General features: G+C 40.7%; 2 protein-coding genes across 4 annotated transcripts in view; both read left to right on the plus strand.

The window, feature by feature from the left end:
* LOC128369548 (receptor-type tyrosine-protein phosphatase F) overlaps positions 1-4,382 on the plus strand; it is a 181,655-nt gene extending 177,273 nt beyond the window's left edge. For all 3 annotated transcript variants that reach the window (XM_053330624.1, XM_053330623.1, XM_053330625.1), the window contains 4 exons: positions 599-724; positions 1,694-1,848; positions 2,616-2,751; positions 3,464-4,382. In XM_053330624.1, the coding sequence (XP_053186599.1) occupies positions 599-724; positions 1,694-1,848; positions 2,616-2,751; positions 3,464-3,532 (486 nt within the window). In that variant the 3' untranslated portion in view covers positions 3,533-4,382. The remainder of the gene's footprint in view (positions 1-598; positions 725-1,693; positions 1,849-2,615; positions 2,752-3,463) is intronic.
* Positions 4,383-5,079: 697 nt separating this feature from the next.
* On the plus strand, positions 5,080-9,235 carry LOC128369679 (la-related protein 6-like). The gene is made up of 4 exons (XM_053330757.1): positions 5,080-5,221; positions 7,809-7,833; positions 7,921-8,107; positions 8,255-9,235. The coding sequence occupies exons 1-4, from the start codon at positions 5,080-5,082 to the stop codon at positions 9,233-9,235; spliced, it is 1,335 nt and encodes a 444-aa protein (XP_053186732.1).
* The last annotated feature ends 5,958 nt before the right edge of the window (positions 9,236-15,193 follow it).

A 15,193-nucleotide genomic window follows, 5' to 3' on the forward strand; every position in this document is an offset into this window, starting at 1 on the left:
CGCCCTCACTCATGATAGTTTGGGAATCAACAAAGTTAAGAGTAGAGATTAAAAAAGTAATCAGTGACCTTGGAGAAAATGTAAGGATATTGTAAGGAGGTTACCGTGAAACAAAATCAAAGAGTGAAACCATAAGTAAACCCTACTCTGATTCCAGTAGCAGTTTGATTAAAGCAGTTATATCTTCAACTGAGGTTTTTTTTTTGTGTGATTATGCAAATGAAGCTGACAGCACTCAACTGCATTTTGCAGCTTTTATCAACCTCTCATCCATAATCACAGTTTATAAAAAAAGCCCTCATGCACATCATCACTGTAGTTAAGAACACAAATTATGTAAATATATTGCCACCTAAGATGAATCTGACAATATTTCAAAATCATAGATTAGTTTATCCTTTATTTTTTGTCATAAGCAGAGAGCTTCTCATGACTCCAAATGACTAATAATTTACAGCAACCCATACTAATAATACTAATGCAATACTTTAGTATTTAGTAGTCATTACGTAAGACCTTTTTTTTCCTGAATGTGTTTGGATAAAGATTCCTCCTTTATAACTTATCTTATCGTTTTCCTTCCCCTCTTCTTTTGTAGGAGAAGTGCCATCAGTACTGGCCAGCGGAGCGTTCAGCCAGGTACCAGTACTTTGTGGTGGATCCAATGGCTGAGTACAACATGCCCCAGTACATCCTCCGAGAGTTCAAAGTCACAGATGCCAGGGTACGTTGGACTCACTCTAGGTGGAAGGGATGAGGATGAATTGGCATTTTACGCAAATACAAGCACCCAACCCAAATACATCTTAATTTTAGCTTGTCACACAAATGCTGACAGTCACGCTAAGTGTTAAGAATTTTATCAACTGTGATTTCAAGGTAGAGATGATCAGGACGCGTCCCGTGTTATTTCTCCTGACAGCTTGACATCAAGTGAAAGCACCATGCAACATGTTTACCCAGAATTAGTAACAGCAAGCTTGCTCTATAGATTGTCTGTATGTTTGTATGTATGTGTGTATTTGGGGTTGTGTGTATGTGCATGTGTGTATCGAGAACACTGTGAAAATACATGAAAAACCTTAGCCTCCAATCCCCGAGGGCCACTGCTGGAACTCGTGTGTGATGCAGTGGTTTCAATGGGCTATAAATATTCTTTACTGTCATCAGAGGGCTCACAGCACACAGCAACACTTTAATCCCACATCCACTCCTTCTTCCATACATACATGTATATATGTGTGTGTGTGTGTGTGTGTGTGTGTGTGTGTGTGTGTGTGTGTGTGCGTGTGTGTGTGTGTGTGTGTGTGTGTTTGGATTAATTTTAAAATAAACTTTTGATTTGTACACAAAAACATTTAATTCGCACATGCTGACATCACAGTGCCACACTACAGTTCAGTTTGACTTGGAGTCCTGCTGTTTTCTTATACTAGGCTGTCGGCTTTATCCGTGTCGCATCCCAGGTATACATCAGATGATTAGAAGGTTGCAATAAAAACCAACAGGGTTATGATACTCGTAGACCTCAAACCTGAGAAACTAGTGTGATGTTTTTTTGTTGAGCAAAAGGTGTAAATATAAGCTTTTAAGTAAACACACACACACACACACACCTTTGTGTCAGATTTTCTATTTATCAATACACTGTGCCTCTTAAATGTGCTTAAACTCTTTATTTGGTGCTCCACAGGATGGCCAGTCCAGAACAATCCGCCAATTCCAGTTCACTGACTGGCCCGAGCAAGGTGTGCCAAAAACTGGAGAGGGCTTCATTGATTTTATTGGACAAGTGCACAAAACCAAGGAACAGTTTGGACAGGATGGACCAATCACTGTACACTGCAGGTACGGAGGAAGTTTAAGACTACAAAACAACTGTGAAGGCATTTCAGAGCTTTGTTCATACTCACAAAAGTTAACTGTTTGAATTTTGATTATGTGACAGCAGGAGTAGCATGCTCTCAGCACGGCCAATTTGCATTTAACCTTTAGTATTCAACATGCATGACGTACAAGTAATTAAGATAATGGTGCAAAAGTATAGCAGGTTTTAGATTTCCTGTAATTGTCTGAGTATCAATTAAAGGACCAGTGTATAAATGGTATATAATGGTGAGGTTGTAAATTGCAACCAACTCCCCTTCCCCTACAGTGGCTACAAAACTTGTAATAAACACAAAAGGCTCTGTCTAGACTCAGTGTTTGGTTTGTCCATTCTGGGCTGTAGAAACACTGTGGTGCAACATGGCAGCCTCTGTGGAAGACCCGCTTCCAATGTAGATATAAAGAGCTCATTCTAAGCTAATGAAAACACAATGATTCTTATGTTCATGAATGTTATATTCAATTTCTGCCATGTCTGTTCTGCTAGATGAACTAAATTCGACACACTGCACCTTTAAACACAAAAGTCAAAGTGGCAAATCACAGTCTAATAGACCAATCATTGTACAATCCTTCTAATGATGCTCCAAAATTTAAAACTGTCTCTTACAAATAAAGTCAGCTATCAGTTTATTAGATACACTTAGCTTGGATACACCTAGCGTTCATGAGTCTGAAGGTAATAGATGATAACAGATGTAATAAAGACTGGTGTGTGTACTCCTCAGTGCCGGGGTGGGCAGGACAGGCGTCTTCATCACCCTCAGCATTGTGCTGGAGAGGATGAGGTACGAGGGCGTGGTCGACCTCTTCCAGACTGTGAAGACACTTCGCACCCAGCGGCCTGCCATGGTGCAGACCGAGGTAAGAACTGAGTATTGACAAATATGTTGTTCATACTGAGAATCCCACAGTTAGAGTGATATTTCCAAATCAATATTGTATATTTTTTCAGTTTGAATTTGATGTGGTCTTTTGTGGTACATTCAGGGAGTGCTCCATGTTCTTTACGGGGCTTTTAGAGGCCCATCAGGAATCTCACAGTTAACAGAGCTACTGCTTACACACAGCTTCAGTGTTGAATCAGCTTTACATTAAAAATTTACAAGTACATTACATAATAGAGCGACCAGGCATCATAGAGGAAATGCATCGCAAAGAAGACAATACTGGTGGGGATACAATCTAATTAATTAATGTTTTAACATTACACAACATTTTAAAAATATTTTTTTAGTCTCAATATCTTTAAATGTGTTTTAGACCATGATATAGGGAGACTGGAAAATTGAGGGGAACAGAAAACTTTTTTGGAATTTTTGGCTGATCAAAAATATATATGTGTGTGGGGTTGTGCTGGGGCAGTTTTAAATCTTGGCTGTAGCCCTGAATGAGTTTTACTAATATTACAATTTACTGTTGAGATTACAGACAAAATTTTAAGAACACAAATAAATGCTTGAAACACTGTATGAACATGTACATAGTTTGAGTTAGTCATTTGACATATGGACATATTCAGAAGAAGGGGTGATGTGTGGTTTTCTCACTTGATTCTTCTTCTTCTCTTCCTCAGGACCAGTACCAGTTGTGCTACAGGGCAGCATTGGAGTACCTGGGGAGCTTTGACCACTATGCAACGTAACCACTCCCACCGAGCAGCCTCCCTGGTCAAACCTCTCAGGAGTGTGCCAAGTGTCCCATCTCAGCCACCATCCACTCACTTGACCCCCTAAAACCCGACCCCCTCGCAGCTACCGGAGGGGAGGAGAAAAGGGACGCGCTTGCAGACCCGGCAACGGGTTCAACCAATCACAGAGATCCATGCCGACTTAACCAACCACATGAGATTTTTGCTTTAAATATAATAACAGAAACACTACAATGACTATGACAAATATGACAACTCTTGTACAGATGCGACAGTGCAGACGGGCAGCTCGTCTCTCTGCTCTGTCGAAGCCAAACCTCCCTGATTGTCAAAGGCTACTGGTAGCACTAAGAGAGCGTTCTCTCTGTTTTTTTGTTAATTTTATTGTCAATATTATGATTCATTATGTCAAATGTTATTGTTTAGTATACTTTTTTTTTTGTTGATTTTAATAATCATTTTAACATCAGAAATTTATTCTGTCTTAAACTGCCCGGCCTCGGACACGTATTTTTTTCATAATCGATACTTTTGTTTTTATTTCTTTGTTTTTATTTTAGGGTACTTTAGCACAAGGGACATGTATTTTTAACACGTTCCTAGGTACTAATACAGGAGGACCATTGTTCTCTGAGCTGCTGTCCGATTTCTTTTATCACATTATGTTCTTGTTTTATTCATATGATGTGTCATAAACATTTGGTCTGACTCAGTTCAACACAACGAAAAAAAAATGCCTTTTCACTTGCCGTTTCCTATAAAAAAGAAAAATCAACTTTGAGAAAATGATTTCAGAGCACACATTTGCTAAAGTTGTCCTTCTGTTAAACACGGTAGCTAGCTAGCTAGTAACAAGAAGTGAATTAGCTAACAAGAGACAAAATCAGCGGTGTACAGGAATGGAAAGCACATGATTTCTATGTTGGTTTATTTGGTTTTGTTTTTCATCAGAAGCCTATGGCATTGAGGCCTTCATACTCCCCAGCGGAGAACTTACCTGAGGAAAACAGACTTTTATACCCAAAGGGTAGTTGACAGAAAAAGAAACTCCCTGATCTCCTGAAAATAGTTGCTCTTCAAGTCCCTCCCATCTCCTCGCAGCCTGGTGAGTTTGCTGGAGTTGAACCAAGCAGACTGAAAGGAGTGGATGTGATTCATATGGGCTGAGGAGTAGAGCCATCAATGCTGGCACCTGTACAGAATCAACCATTCCTACCAGAGGGAAAGAGACTCAGCCCTTTGGACTGAAACCTGATATTATTTTATACAGAAATAGAACTATAAATATATATATAATTATGATTGATTATATATATGTACAATTACACATAGATATATACACAGCTTCAAAAGTATATTGTTAAAAAGGATTAATTCTGCTGATCTACCAACCCTAGAGACACTGCAGAGAGCCTGCTGTCCTAGAGTGTGTATTAATGGAAACACCGTTGTATCTACTGTACTACCATAGTAACTTCGACAGCTGGTTGTCCGTCTGAATGAGGAAAAACAGCACAACCCCCCCACCCCACCCATCAAAAATGGACGACTCCTCGCTCAGCGCCGGCCATCGTACCGCTCAAGCACACATCTTCTCCCACACGAGCCGCAGCAAAGGGGGAGCGTCCCATCCGAGGCCTAAAAGTTGTGGTGGCGGTGGTGAAGGAGGCGGCGGCGGTGGCGGTGGGAGGGAGGGGGGACTTGAAAACGCTGGCGAAAAACAAAAATGTTCATTTTTACCTTGTGAATGCTTAGTGCTGTAGGGGTTCGATCTGTTGTACACACAGTCTGTTTTCTATTTGTTGATAAAGAACTGGAATTTAAAAAGAAACTGTTGATGAAAAAGAAAAAAACATTGATGTTAATAAAGTTACATAATTGGGTTTTTGTACAAATCTTTGCTTGAGATGTTTTGTTTTTTGATTCTGTTGTTTGGAGAGGAGTTAAATCTTAGATAGGACACAAGACTCCAGGTGCAGACCAGCTGTGTCTCATTTTATGTCCTCTTGCTGGACATTTTGATGTTATTTTGAACAAAATTATTTCCTGACGTATGACAAGTCCAGTTTTACTTTATTAGCATCTCTCCTTTGAAGTTTAAGAGCTTCTTGTTCCACTCAACTTAATGTCCACATACTTCAAAGTGTCTTTGTGTGTGTGTGTGTGTGTGTGTGTGTGTGTGTGTGTGTGTGTGTGTGTGTGTGTGTGTGTGTGTGTGTGTGTGTGTACTTTGATTCATGTTTTAGGGACTTGCCTTCCTTTTGGGGACAAGTCCCTACCATCCATAAATCATACGGTAAACATACATACCATTCCATAAATCATTCATTTTAGGGTTAAGACTTGACAAGGTTAAGTCTCTAGGAAATGAATGTAAGTCAATGTAATGTCCTCTGAAGTGATGGAAACATGTGTGTGTGTGTGTGTGTGAGGTATCCTCCCCCTGCTATTTTCTGAAAGGTCACCAAAGAAAAAAAGTGATTGGAACAATTTTCGATAGAGGTGTAATTACTGGCATTTTTCAGAGCGTTCAAACACATCTCACTGTCTTCATCAAAAGACAGAGTTCATTTATTTAATAACCGTTCTTATTTCACACAAGATATCTCAGTGTTTGTGTTTCTGTGTTCTCTTCTCGGGTTTCATTGGAAACAGATACAAAGTTACAAATTTCTACAGACTTATCAGAATGAATTTACCCTTCATTATTCTATTTCAATTAAGTTTGAGTGCAAAACTAAATAATTGTCTCAAAAATCCATATATTGGAATAAAATCATTTGTCCATGTCCATGGCATGTACTCTATTTTCCACTAACAATTCAACAGTGCCATTTATCACATTGCTCACAGTGGAGTAAACTAATCAGTGTCATAAGGACTGAATGAGTTTCATGTTGAATTGATCGGATCCAACAGGAACAAAAAAAAAGAATAATTTTGGGTATATCACAGAAGAGATTTTAGTATTGGTGTTTTTTGTTTGGGCTGATGGGTTTTTTTCAATCACATCTCAGTCTGATGTCATACTGCATATTTCCACAAAGGAATCAGAGTTTTAACATTTTAAGAATCTGAGGGCTGTTGTTTTGTTCTACGTTTACACATGGTTGCCATGGTCGCCACTGTCAGTCAAATCAGATCAATCCACACTCACACAGTCCTGATGAAGCAGACCTTCTGAGATTTATTAAGTGCGTACTTTATCATGAATAGACTCAGGTTTTGTTGGGGGTTCTTTTCCCCTTTAGCTTGGTTGCTAATTTGATAACAAACATTTATACTTGTAGAAAAGTGTTCAGGTTATATTATTTTTGACGTCCTCGCCCCACCAGCAAGAGTGTTCTTTTTATATATATATGTGTGTGTGTGTGTGTATCCATGTAGGTGCATATGCTCATACTTAAACTTCATCTTCCTCTTTCTGCTTCTCACTATCAGCCCACACACCATCTTAAATCACTGCCTGCAATGCATATAACTAACAAAAAAGGAAAAAGTTTTGGGTTGTGTATATGTATCCAGTAGGAGGCGGATCATAAATAAAACATGGAAACATAAACAGAGCACAGACTTTCATGTAAGTGATGGATTTGTTATTGTTTTCAAATATGTGGGCCTACAGTGGGACTCTAGTTGCCAAAAAAGAAACCAAACACCATGAAATATACATGCTGCCGCTCACTAGAAAGATGCTGTACAGGATCAGTTATTTCAAGAAAAAGACACAAACATGATATAAAATTAGATATAAAGTCTCATTATTTGTGTGGTGTTGTGTATTTGTATATTTGGGAATGCAGCACTATCACAATTGTCCTTTGATTTGATTGTGAACTTGAAGTTGAACTGTTCACACCTATAATGATGCTGTTACTCTTTTGTGCTATGATGATAATAATGATCCATCAGTGTTATTTGTCTTTATTTTAACAGTGTTACTACAGTTACCTTGTTTGCATGATTCCTTTTTTTTTTTTTTTGTTACATGTACAGCAGAGTCACTTCTCTTTATCTGCTCATTATTATGACTGGTGCTGTTTTGCTATGTGGAATTTTGGTTAAAGCATTTTACAAAATGTTGTTTTGGATCCAAAAGAACTAACTGACATGTTTGTGGTTCTATGCTATCTACAGCGCCCAGGTGCATTTTTTTTTTCTTAGCATTACCTCCATCCTGCCTGCTGCTTTCCATTAATGCCTCTTTTATGTCATTAAGAAACAGCACAGCAAACTGAAAAATTTAGTAAACTGTTATCCATAATCTCAGGAGATACCATGAGGAATCTAACTGGGTAAGGAGATTTAAGAGCATATAATACATATGATGTACACTGCAGATTTTAGAGTATATCCTGATGCTGAGTCATGTGTTTTCATAGAGATGATACACAATCTACCCAAGATGAAGAGGGCTGTGACAGTGAGTTGCTCTGCTTGAAGATTAAAACCCAGTTGGAGGATTTGTTCACTGACAGTCACCTGGCAGAGGACGGCTTCCTGCTCAAACATTTGCAGAAGAACAAGCAGGGATACGTTAGTCTCAAGCTCCTCACATGTTTAAAAAAGGTAACAAAATATGTATGTACTGCTGTGTTTTCAGTAGGATTTGATCATGCTTTCTATGGTGTTTACATTCCAGCAGTTTGAATATAAACAGTCCAGTGAAATGCTAGCAAATGCAAACATAGCTGAAGTTGCCACTGTTTGTCACAGATAAAGGTCCTGACCACGAACTGGCACACGACTCTGGCAGGAGCAGAGTGCTCAGAGCTTCTGGAAGTGAACGACGAACGCACCAAAGTGAAACGGATAGAGCCGCTTCCCAAATGGCTGCTGTGTTCACCCACCAGCAAGTTCCTCCTCGCCCATAACATTTCTGAGGAGCGGACCCAAAGCCTGGAGCACCCTTCACTGTCAGAGAGGATCCTCCAAAAGTTCACTGCTCATGGCAACGCCACTTCACTTTGGATCCTGAATCCTGGCAAAGAGCTTCCCAAGGAGCTACAGTGCTACGCAAAGCGTCACAAAGAGCTAGGCCAACAGTTGTGTGCAGTAGTGAAGTTTGATAGATTGGAGGCAGTTCGTAAGGCCTTCAGTGTCCTAAAAGCAGAGGAGGAGAAGTCTAATGGTGAAGGCATGTGTGTGGAAACTTTAGGATTTCAGTCAATGCACCACATCACCAGGGACGAACCAACAGAGGAAAAGAGCAAGGACCAACTTGAAGAGATGCCTTCCCAGGAAAACTGTCACTTCAAAACTTCAGAGGATTCAGTCCAGGACAAACTGTCGTTGTCTGTTAAGGTTTCTGATGAGAATCTGGATATATCTCTGCTCCAAAAGCCTTTGGACCCCTCCATGCAAAGACCCTTTGACCAGATCATCACTGACTGTAATGGCCAGTCCTTCTGTGGTTTGAATCACAGGTACAGTAGGATGAGCTGGTGCTCTGGAGACTGTGAGAAAGAGAGTTCTCAGAGCCCCTGGGTACTAAGGCGCAAATTTGCAGCTGGTGCATTAAACACTAAGGCAACCGGGCACCTAAACGTACCCTGCTTGCTACAAAGAGTGCTGCGTCAGCCCTTCGGCCCTGACGACAAGAAGGCTTTTCAGGGTGGTAGGGGGAGAGGGAAGCTGCTGCAGCAGGAAGAGCTCAAACTGTCCCCTGGATGGAGTAATTCCTCCTGTTCTGAATAACTGATATATGCAAGGACAACATACTACAAAAGTTCAAAAGCTGATGAAGTACACAAAATAATTTTTCTCAATAAATAACAGAAGGTATTTAAGTATGTCTACTGGTGAAAAATTGTTTATTCTGAGTGGTGTGTAGTTGTAAACCACAGACAGATGGGGGCAGCATTTAGCTGTGATCCCAACTTATTTTAAACACTCACTTTGTCTAACTTGACAAGCTGTATTTGCGTAGGCAGTAAATACACTGTAATGCATGTAAATAGGCTAAAACATATATTAGCTAGGCCTACAAATTGTTACACAAACTGAGGTGTTAAAGTGCTGAAGTAAAACCAAATCAACACATGCCTTCTTTTTTTAAACACGAGTGGCCTCTGCACCCCCTGGGACCTTAGCTCATCCGGTCATAACTGCAAATTGCAATGTATATTTGTTCTTGTGCCAGAATGGATTTACCTTGTTACCACTTACCCGAGAAAGAGGTGTTGTCTTTCAACACAAAAAAGCCCTCATTGTCCGACTGCATCTTTTTCATAACTGCTTGTTTAGATTTTGGTTCCCTAAAAAGTAGTTTTCCACTCGGTAAGATGACATTTGGCTGAAGGCTACTTATCCAATCATCAAACCGCATCTTGTGCAAGACGAGTGTAGTAGCAACATTTGTGTCTTATTTCCAGCCATTCTAATGACACCTCGACTGGAATCGTGTGTTTATAGTGTTACTGATTGAGGGCTTCCTTAAAATCTTGCCCAGAACCTAAACAAAATGTGTTTCCTCACTCATCCACACCCAGTGGAAAAAATTCAATCCTATGTGCATGAGATTCTATCATATTCAAATTGGAAACATGCTTTGTTGGGTTTTTTTCATGTTGTATATACTGAATGTCAGCCTGTCCCCGTGACTAATGTAATCTAAGCTGCTGAGTGAAACTTTGCATCGTATACAGATAAAGTATTCCATCTTCTGGTCTCAGACTTGATTTAGCAATTAACAGCTGTTGCACTTTTCACTGCAGGCCAGGCTGGTCTATGAAAACTTTAGACATCTGTGAACAATATGTATTGAGTAGAAATGTTCCCGCCTGATGTCAGGAAATGTTTCTGTGCTGATCGTTCTTTTTCAAGGCTAGAAAAGCACGATATCCCCTGCTAACTGGAAGTCATTAAGTATTTACTACATTTGCACCTCAGGCCAATAATTGAGGTGTATGTCAAACAAGTTAGTCAAAATAATTCTCATGTTTTCTTTGTTTTTTTGGGAGGGCAATTTGGGTAATTTTGCACCTGCTTTACTGTCACTAAAATATTCTCATCTCATCTTGAAGAAAAGGAGGTATCTTCTTCTTGATTTGTGGCAGAGTATTATCCTTCAGGTAAGTGCTGCAGGGTGAAAGTAAAAAATGATTTTTGTTGGCTGCAGTTCAGACATGAAACAAACATGAAATCTAAACTCACTGTGATAATAACCATAGAATATCCATCAATAGACATTTTTTCTATGAGACATAGCTTGGGTAAAGATTCCTTTGGTTCTTTTTTTCACTCAGTCAACAAGGAATGAAGGAATTTTAAGTCCTATAAAGTTTGCCTCATCTCTGCCTCACAAGTGGAACTTCACAACGTGTGATTTGTATATAATTTGGCTCCAGGATATCAGAATGACTCATGGTGTTAGAATGAGATATTTGTTAGCAAATAATGTGTTTCCTGTTGTGAAGTTGACTTCTTTACTTAGAGATTTTCTACTGTATTTCACCATCTCTTGGCGCCAGACGCTATTCTAAAGGTTTGTTTGGATCAACATTGTACCTGCAGATATATATTGAGCCAATTTTGTGCTGCTCCCAAACAGCACCTGCAAGGCTGTGTGTCCCTTTCTTATCTCTCTCCCTCCCTCATGCATCACTCTTTTCCAAACTGGTTGGCCTTTGTTTATACAGTATATGTCTGTTTCTGACCCCACACACCTGACGCATTTCCTCCATGGATGGGGTATTTATTTAGATTGCAGTCTGGAGTGCCCAATACCTCCCGAAAGCACAACCATCTGCTCCTCGTTTGCAGCTTGAGGCTCAAGGGCTAAAATACTGGTTTGTATTGGAGGAGACGTGAACGTGAGATTCTCAACAACAACACCCCTGGTTTTATCCCTGGCCAACTGTAGATTGAATCATCATGAAATACCTTTGCTGTGATAATTTCATTTAAGTAGGTTTAGTGTTGTCTTAGCGGCATTTAAACCAATTTTGAACTTTCTTAATTCCCCCTAAAAGATTGGAAGACACCGACTTCAGCAGACCCCTCTAAATGTACTGATCTTCCCAATTGAGGCTATTACCAATCGCCCGCTTAAGATGGCAGACTCTCTTGCGGCAGAAGGTAAATGTAAGCCCTTACTCAGGCCAAAGCATCCTTTAGTGCTCCTGGAGCTAGAGCCAGGGAGATTATCATGTCAGAAGTAATCCGACTCGGCCCACAAGCACAACTATGGAGGAGGAGGAGCAACAGTTGAGGGGGGGAGGCAGGCAGAGGCATCAGAGAAGCTCTCTACTCCACTTACGGTAACCACGCTCTCCCTCCTCACCCTAACCCATCTCAAGCCACAGAGTTCCCCTCCCTGGAGCTGAAGAGAAGACCTGCTGCTAAAGAGAGGGTAAGAAGATGTGCATTATCTTTCCAACAGCTCTCTTATATGGAGATAAAAATGTTCTGAGTTGGAAGGAGTTAAGTAACAGATGGAATAAAAGTTACTAGATCTGAAAGACACTACCTCTGTTTTGTCCGGTTGCTTCGTTTCAGGTTCAGGTTTGTTCACAAAGAGGGACCAAACGTTCTGTATGGACAAGCATGATGACAGGAGCTTTTTGACGTGATCCAGATGGTTTTTTAAACAACCGGCTCTCCTCTTTTTGAATGGATCAACCATAGTGCCATGACGCGCATGCTTATGTACAGAGGAATGTTGATCTTGATCTTTGAAACCCTTTAATGAGTTCTATGGAAGTGCAAACATGATACATGAATAATACAGCCTGGACCTGAATCAAGTCAGGACACCTCCCCTACTTGTAGGCACAGGGAGTTGGGATGATTTACAGAGGAACAAGCAGGAGTCTTGCCCTCACTCCTCGCCTGTGATGATGATGGACTTACCCAGCCAGCACTTGCCTGTGGAGGTCAGCTGAAGACGACGCCACACAGCTAAGTCTGGATTAGCCGGCCGAACGGTAAGAACACCACATCTTCTTTTGTTAGTTTAAGCCGGCAGCTTATGGGGAAGGCGTTAGGTACCGCTGACAGGGATGCCTCACCAAGTGCTTGAGTGGCAGAAAACACACGCTGGATAATCTGTATCAACAAGTGGCCCTTGCTGGAACCACATGTCAATAGTGCACAGCAGCCTGTCACGAAATGTTTGCAGAGCTGTTAATACTAATTACAAGGCGGCATCTCACTGTTTTGGAAGACCAATAAGAAAAGCATGCTATTATTTCAGTTATTTTTGCAGAACTTGAACAACCGTTCACCACGCAGGCACTATTTGTCAGAGAGAGATAATTTCCCTTCCTGTCACTGATCCAAGATGGTGGTTTGCCTCATTAGCATGCATAATTGCTAGTACTGTCTGGATTTCCATTACCAAAAGTTGAAGCACTAGTTAGAAATATCTCATAATATTGAATATAGATAATTGTTTTTCTCTTATAAATAACTTTGTAGATTTTTTTTTTTACAGTGATGCACTTTTGATACTTTAAAACAATTAAGAAAAGCCTGATCAAATTGCTAAAGTTGTCATCTCTGAATGTTGTGGGCATTCTTAGAAAAGCAAAGTATACTCACTGTGGGCATTTTACTGAAGTGATGATCCCCTTCTCACTAAGCCCATATCATACGTAGAGATTATACTGAATCTAGCGGAGCCCCGAGAGGCCGGATAGAGGTTAAGCCTGAAGTCAATTGAGCTGTTCAACTTTCATAACCTGCCAAAGCTGATCATAACTGTAGGAAACGCTACATTGATGCATCACTCCTCGTGTCCTCATCAGCTTCTTTTTTTTTTTTTTTTTTTTTTTGCTAGATTCTTGCTAAAATACACATTGTGCTGGAAGATAAGTAAACTTAAGCTAATATTTCAGCATATCTCAGAAATTTGTATCTGCTCTTGCTTGTCCTCGTTGTCATATTTGAAGGTGGTAGTCATTATGTGCCAGATGGCAACCGTTTGTAACAGCAACATCAACAAGTTTAACATGGGTTTAGAGGCAATGCTGTTGTGTTAAAAGAGGATCTGGCATAGACAGATTAGCAGCCAGAATAGCAGCTCATAGACTCTTCTTTAGAAAGTAGCCGAGACAACTTCAATCTTGCCTCGAGCTCACACAAAAATGATGAGGCATGGTGACGTTTACCTGCCAAGTCTCATGTAAACCCTCTTTGTCTGTTGGAAAGGCTATTTAAATGCATGTCAGGACTATACTTTGACTCAAGTCTTCCCATAATTAGCAGGGCAACTTGGGACAGGTGTTAAATGTGCATCTATATGTGTATCTGCCCCCTTGTACCTCATTAGCGCCACCCTATCAGCAACAGGTTTGAGTAGTGAGATTCCATGCTAGGCTGTTGGGTCACTGGATTAATCTGTATAAATCCGTAGGAATAAAATTGAAGCTGTTTAACTACTCACCTACATCCAGTAAATTAAAAGAGACAGTAGTGGGAATTTGTAGATTACATGTGTAACAATTATCACTGTTTTTCTGGCTTTTACTCACACTAGTTTGTCCCTTTTTCTTCTCAATAATGAACTGCAGCTTTATCACTAACAAGGAACAGACTTGTTTTAATTATCCTCTGGTTACTGAGTGACAGAGTGTGAGCCAACTGAAGCTGTTGCCCAGCAAAATTACAGCACACTCTAGCCTAAGCCTTTTTCAGTTGCATTAGAACCAGGGCTGGATTTAGAACAGCCAATCCTGGCTCAGAACATCCACTTTATTTTACAGACTTTTGGCCCTCCCGATGCCAACACAACCGATCTAACTCCTCAAGCTTGTCACTTTTCTTCTTCATTATTCTGACTGAAAGCAGGTTTTAGAAGAAGCCTTTTGGTGCTCTCTCAGTTGGTCCTGCATGCTGGCCTAACCCCTCAGATAGAGGTGTCTGATGGATTAGCGCAGACACACTCACATACGGCAAGGCCTCAGCTCTGCCACCAACACTGCAGCCAGGTGTTAACCCACGTGACAACAGATAAAGCCGGCAGGCATTAGTGCTAATCCCGCCCTGATCTTTGGAATATGTCCCATTACCTCCCCAAGCACTCTCTAGTTGTCCCCATGCCTCCTGATGCTCACTTAAGAGGGAAAAGACAAGAAAAGACCTGTCTAGGACTCCCCAATCCACATTGTTTCCTTCGAACAACACAGTAGGTGCCTTTCCCGCTGTTTGTTGTGCTCCTCTGTTATCTTTTTAGTGTGGATATCCATGGGGTGTGTTCAGAGTATAGCGCAGAGACAGCTGGTCACATGAGCTGAGCTGAAACACACAGCATGGTAATAATGTTCTGCTGGCAGAGGCCTCAGGTTGTGCAGTGGCAAATACACAATGAATGCTGTCTGGTTAGACCTGTGAACATTTCTAGATGTCAAGAAGCAGCAGTATTATGTAAGATGGATTATCTAGTGTTATATGATGGCTCTGCTGGGAACATGTGTGCGCCCTGGAAAGTAAAGTGGGTGTCTGGACAGCAATGGAAGGTTGGACATTGTCTCGATTTCTCCATGATCCCGTCATATAATTTGGGAAAGTGAAACCACGCAAGTGCTGCATGTGTCTGTTTATGGTATGTGTGAGTCACAGCAAGAGAGAGTGAGTGAGCAGAGGGAGAACAGGAAGTATTCTGGCAATGTATAGGAACACATTCTACAGAGCGCTGGGACATAAAAGTTGGTA

Source organism: Scomber japonicus, chromosome 12 (genome assembly GCF_027409825.1).
Source record: "Scomber japonicus isolate fScoJap1 chromosome 12, fScoJap1.pri, whole genome shotgun sequence".
NCBI lineage: Eukaryota > Metazoa > Chordata > Actinopteri > Scombriformes > Scombridae > Scomber > Scomber japonicus.

Excerpts from the sequence above, each read along its gene's own strand:
- LOC128369679 (XM_053330757.1), top strand. The coding sequence starts at position 5,080 with ATGGACGACTCCTCGCTCAGCGCCGGCCATCGTACCGCTCAAGCACAC. Across the intron at positions 5,222-7,808 it reads AGGAGGCGGCGGCGGTGGCG|GAGATACCATGAGGAATCTA; the intron begins GTGGGAGGGAGG and ends CCATAATCTCAG. Across the intron at positions 8,108-8,254 it reads TCCTCACATGTTTAAAAAAG|ATAAAGGTCCTGACCACGAA; the intron begins GTAACAAAATAT and ends TGTTTGTCACAG.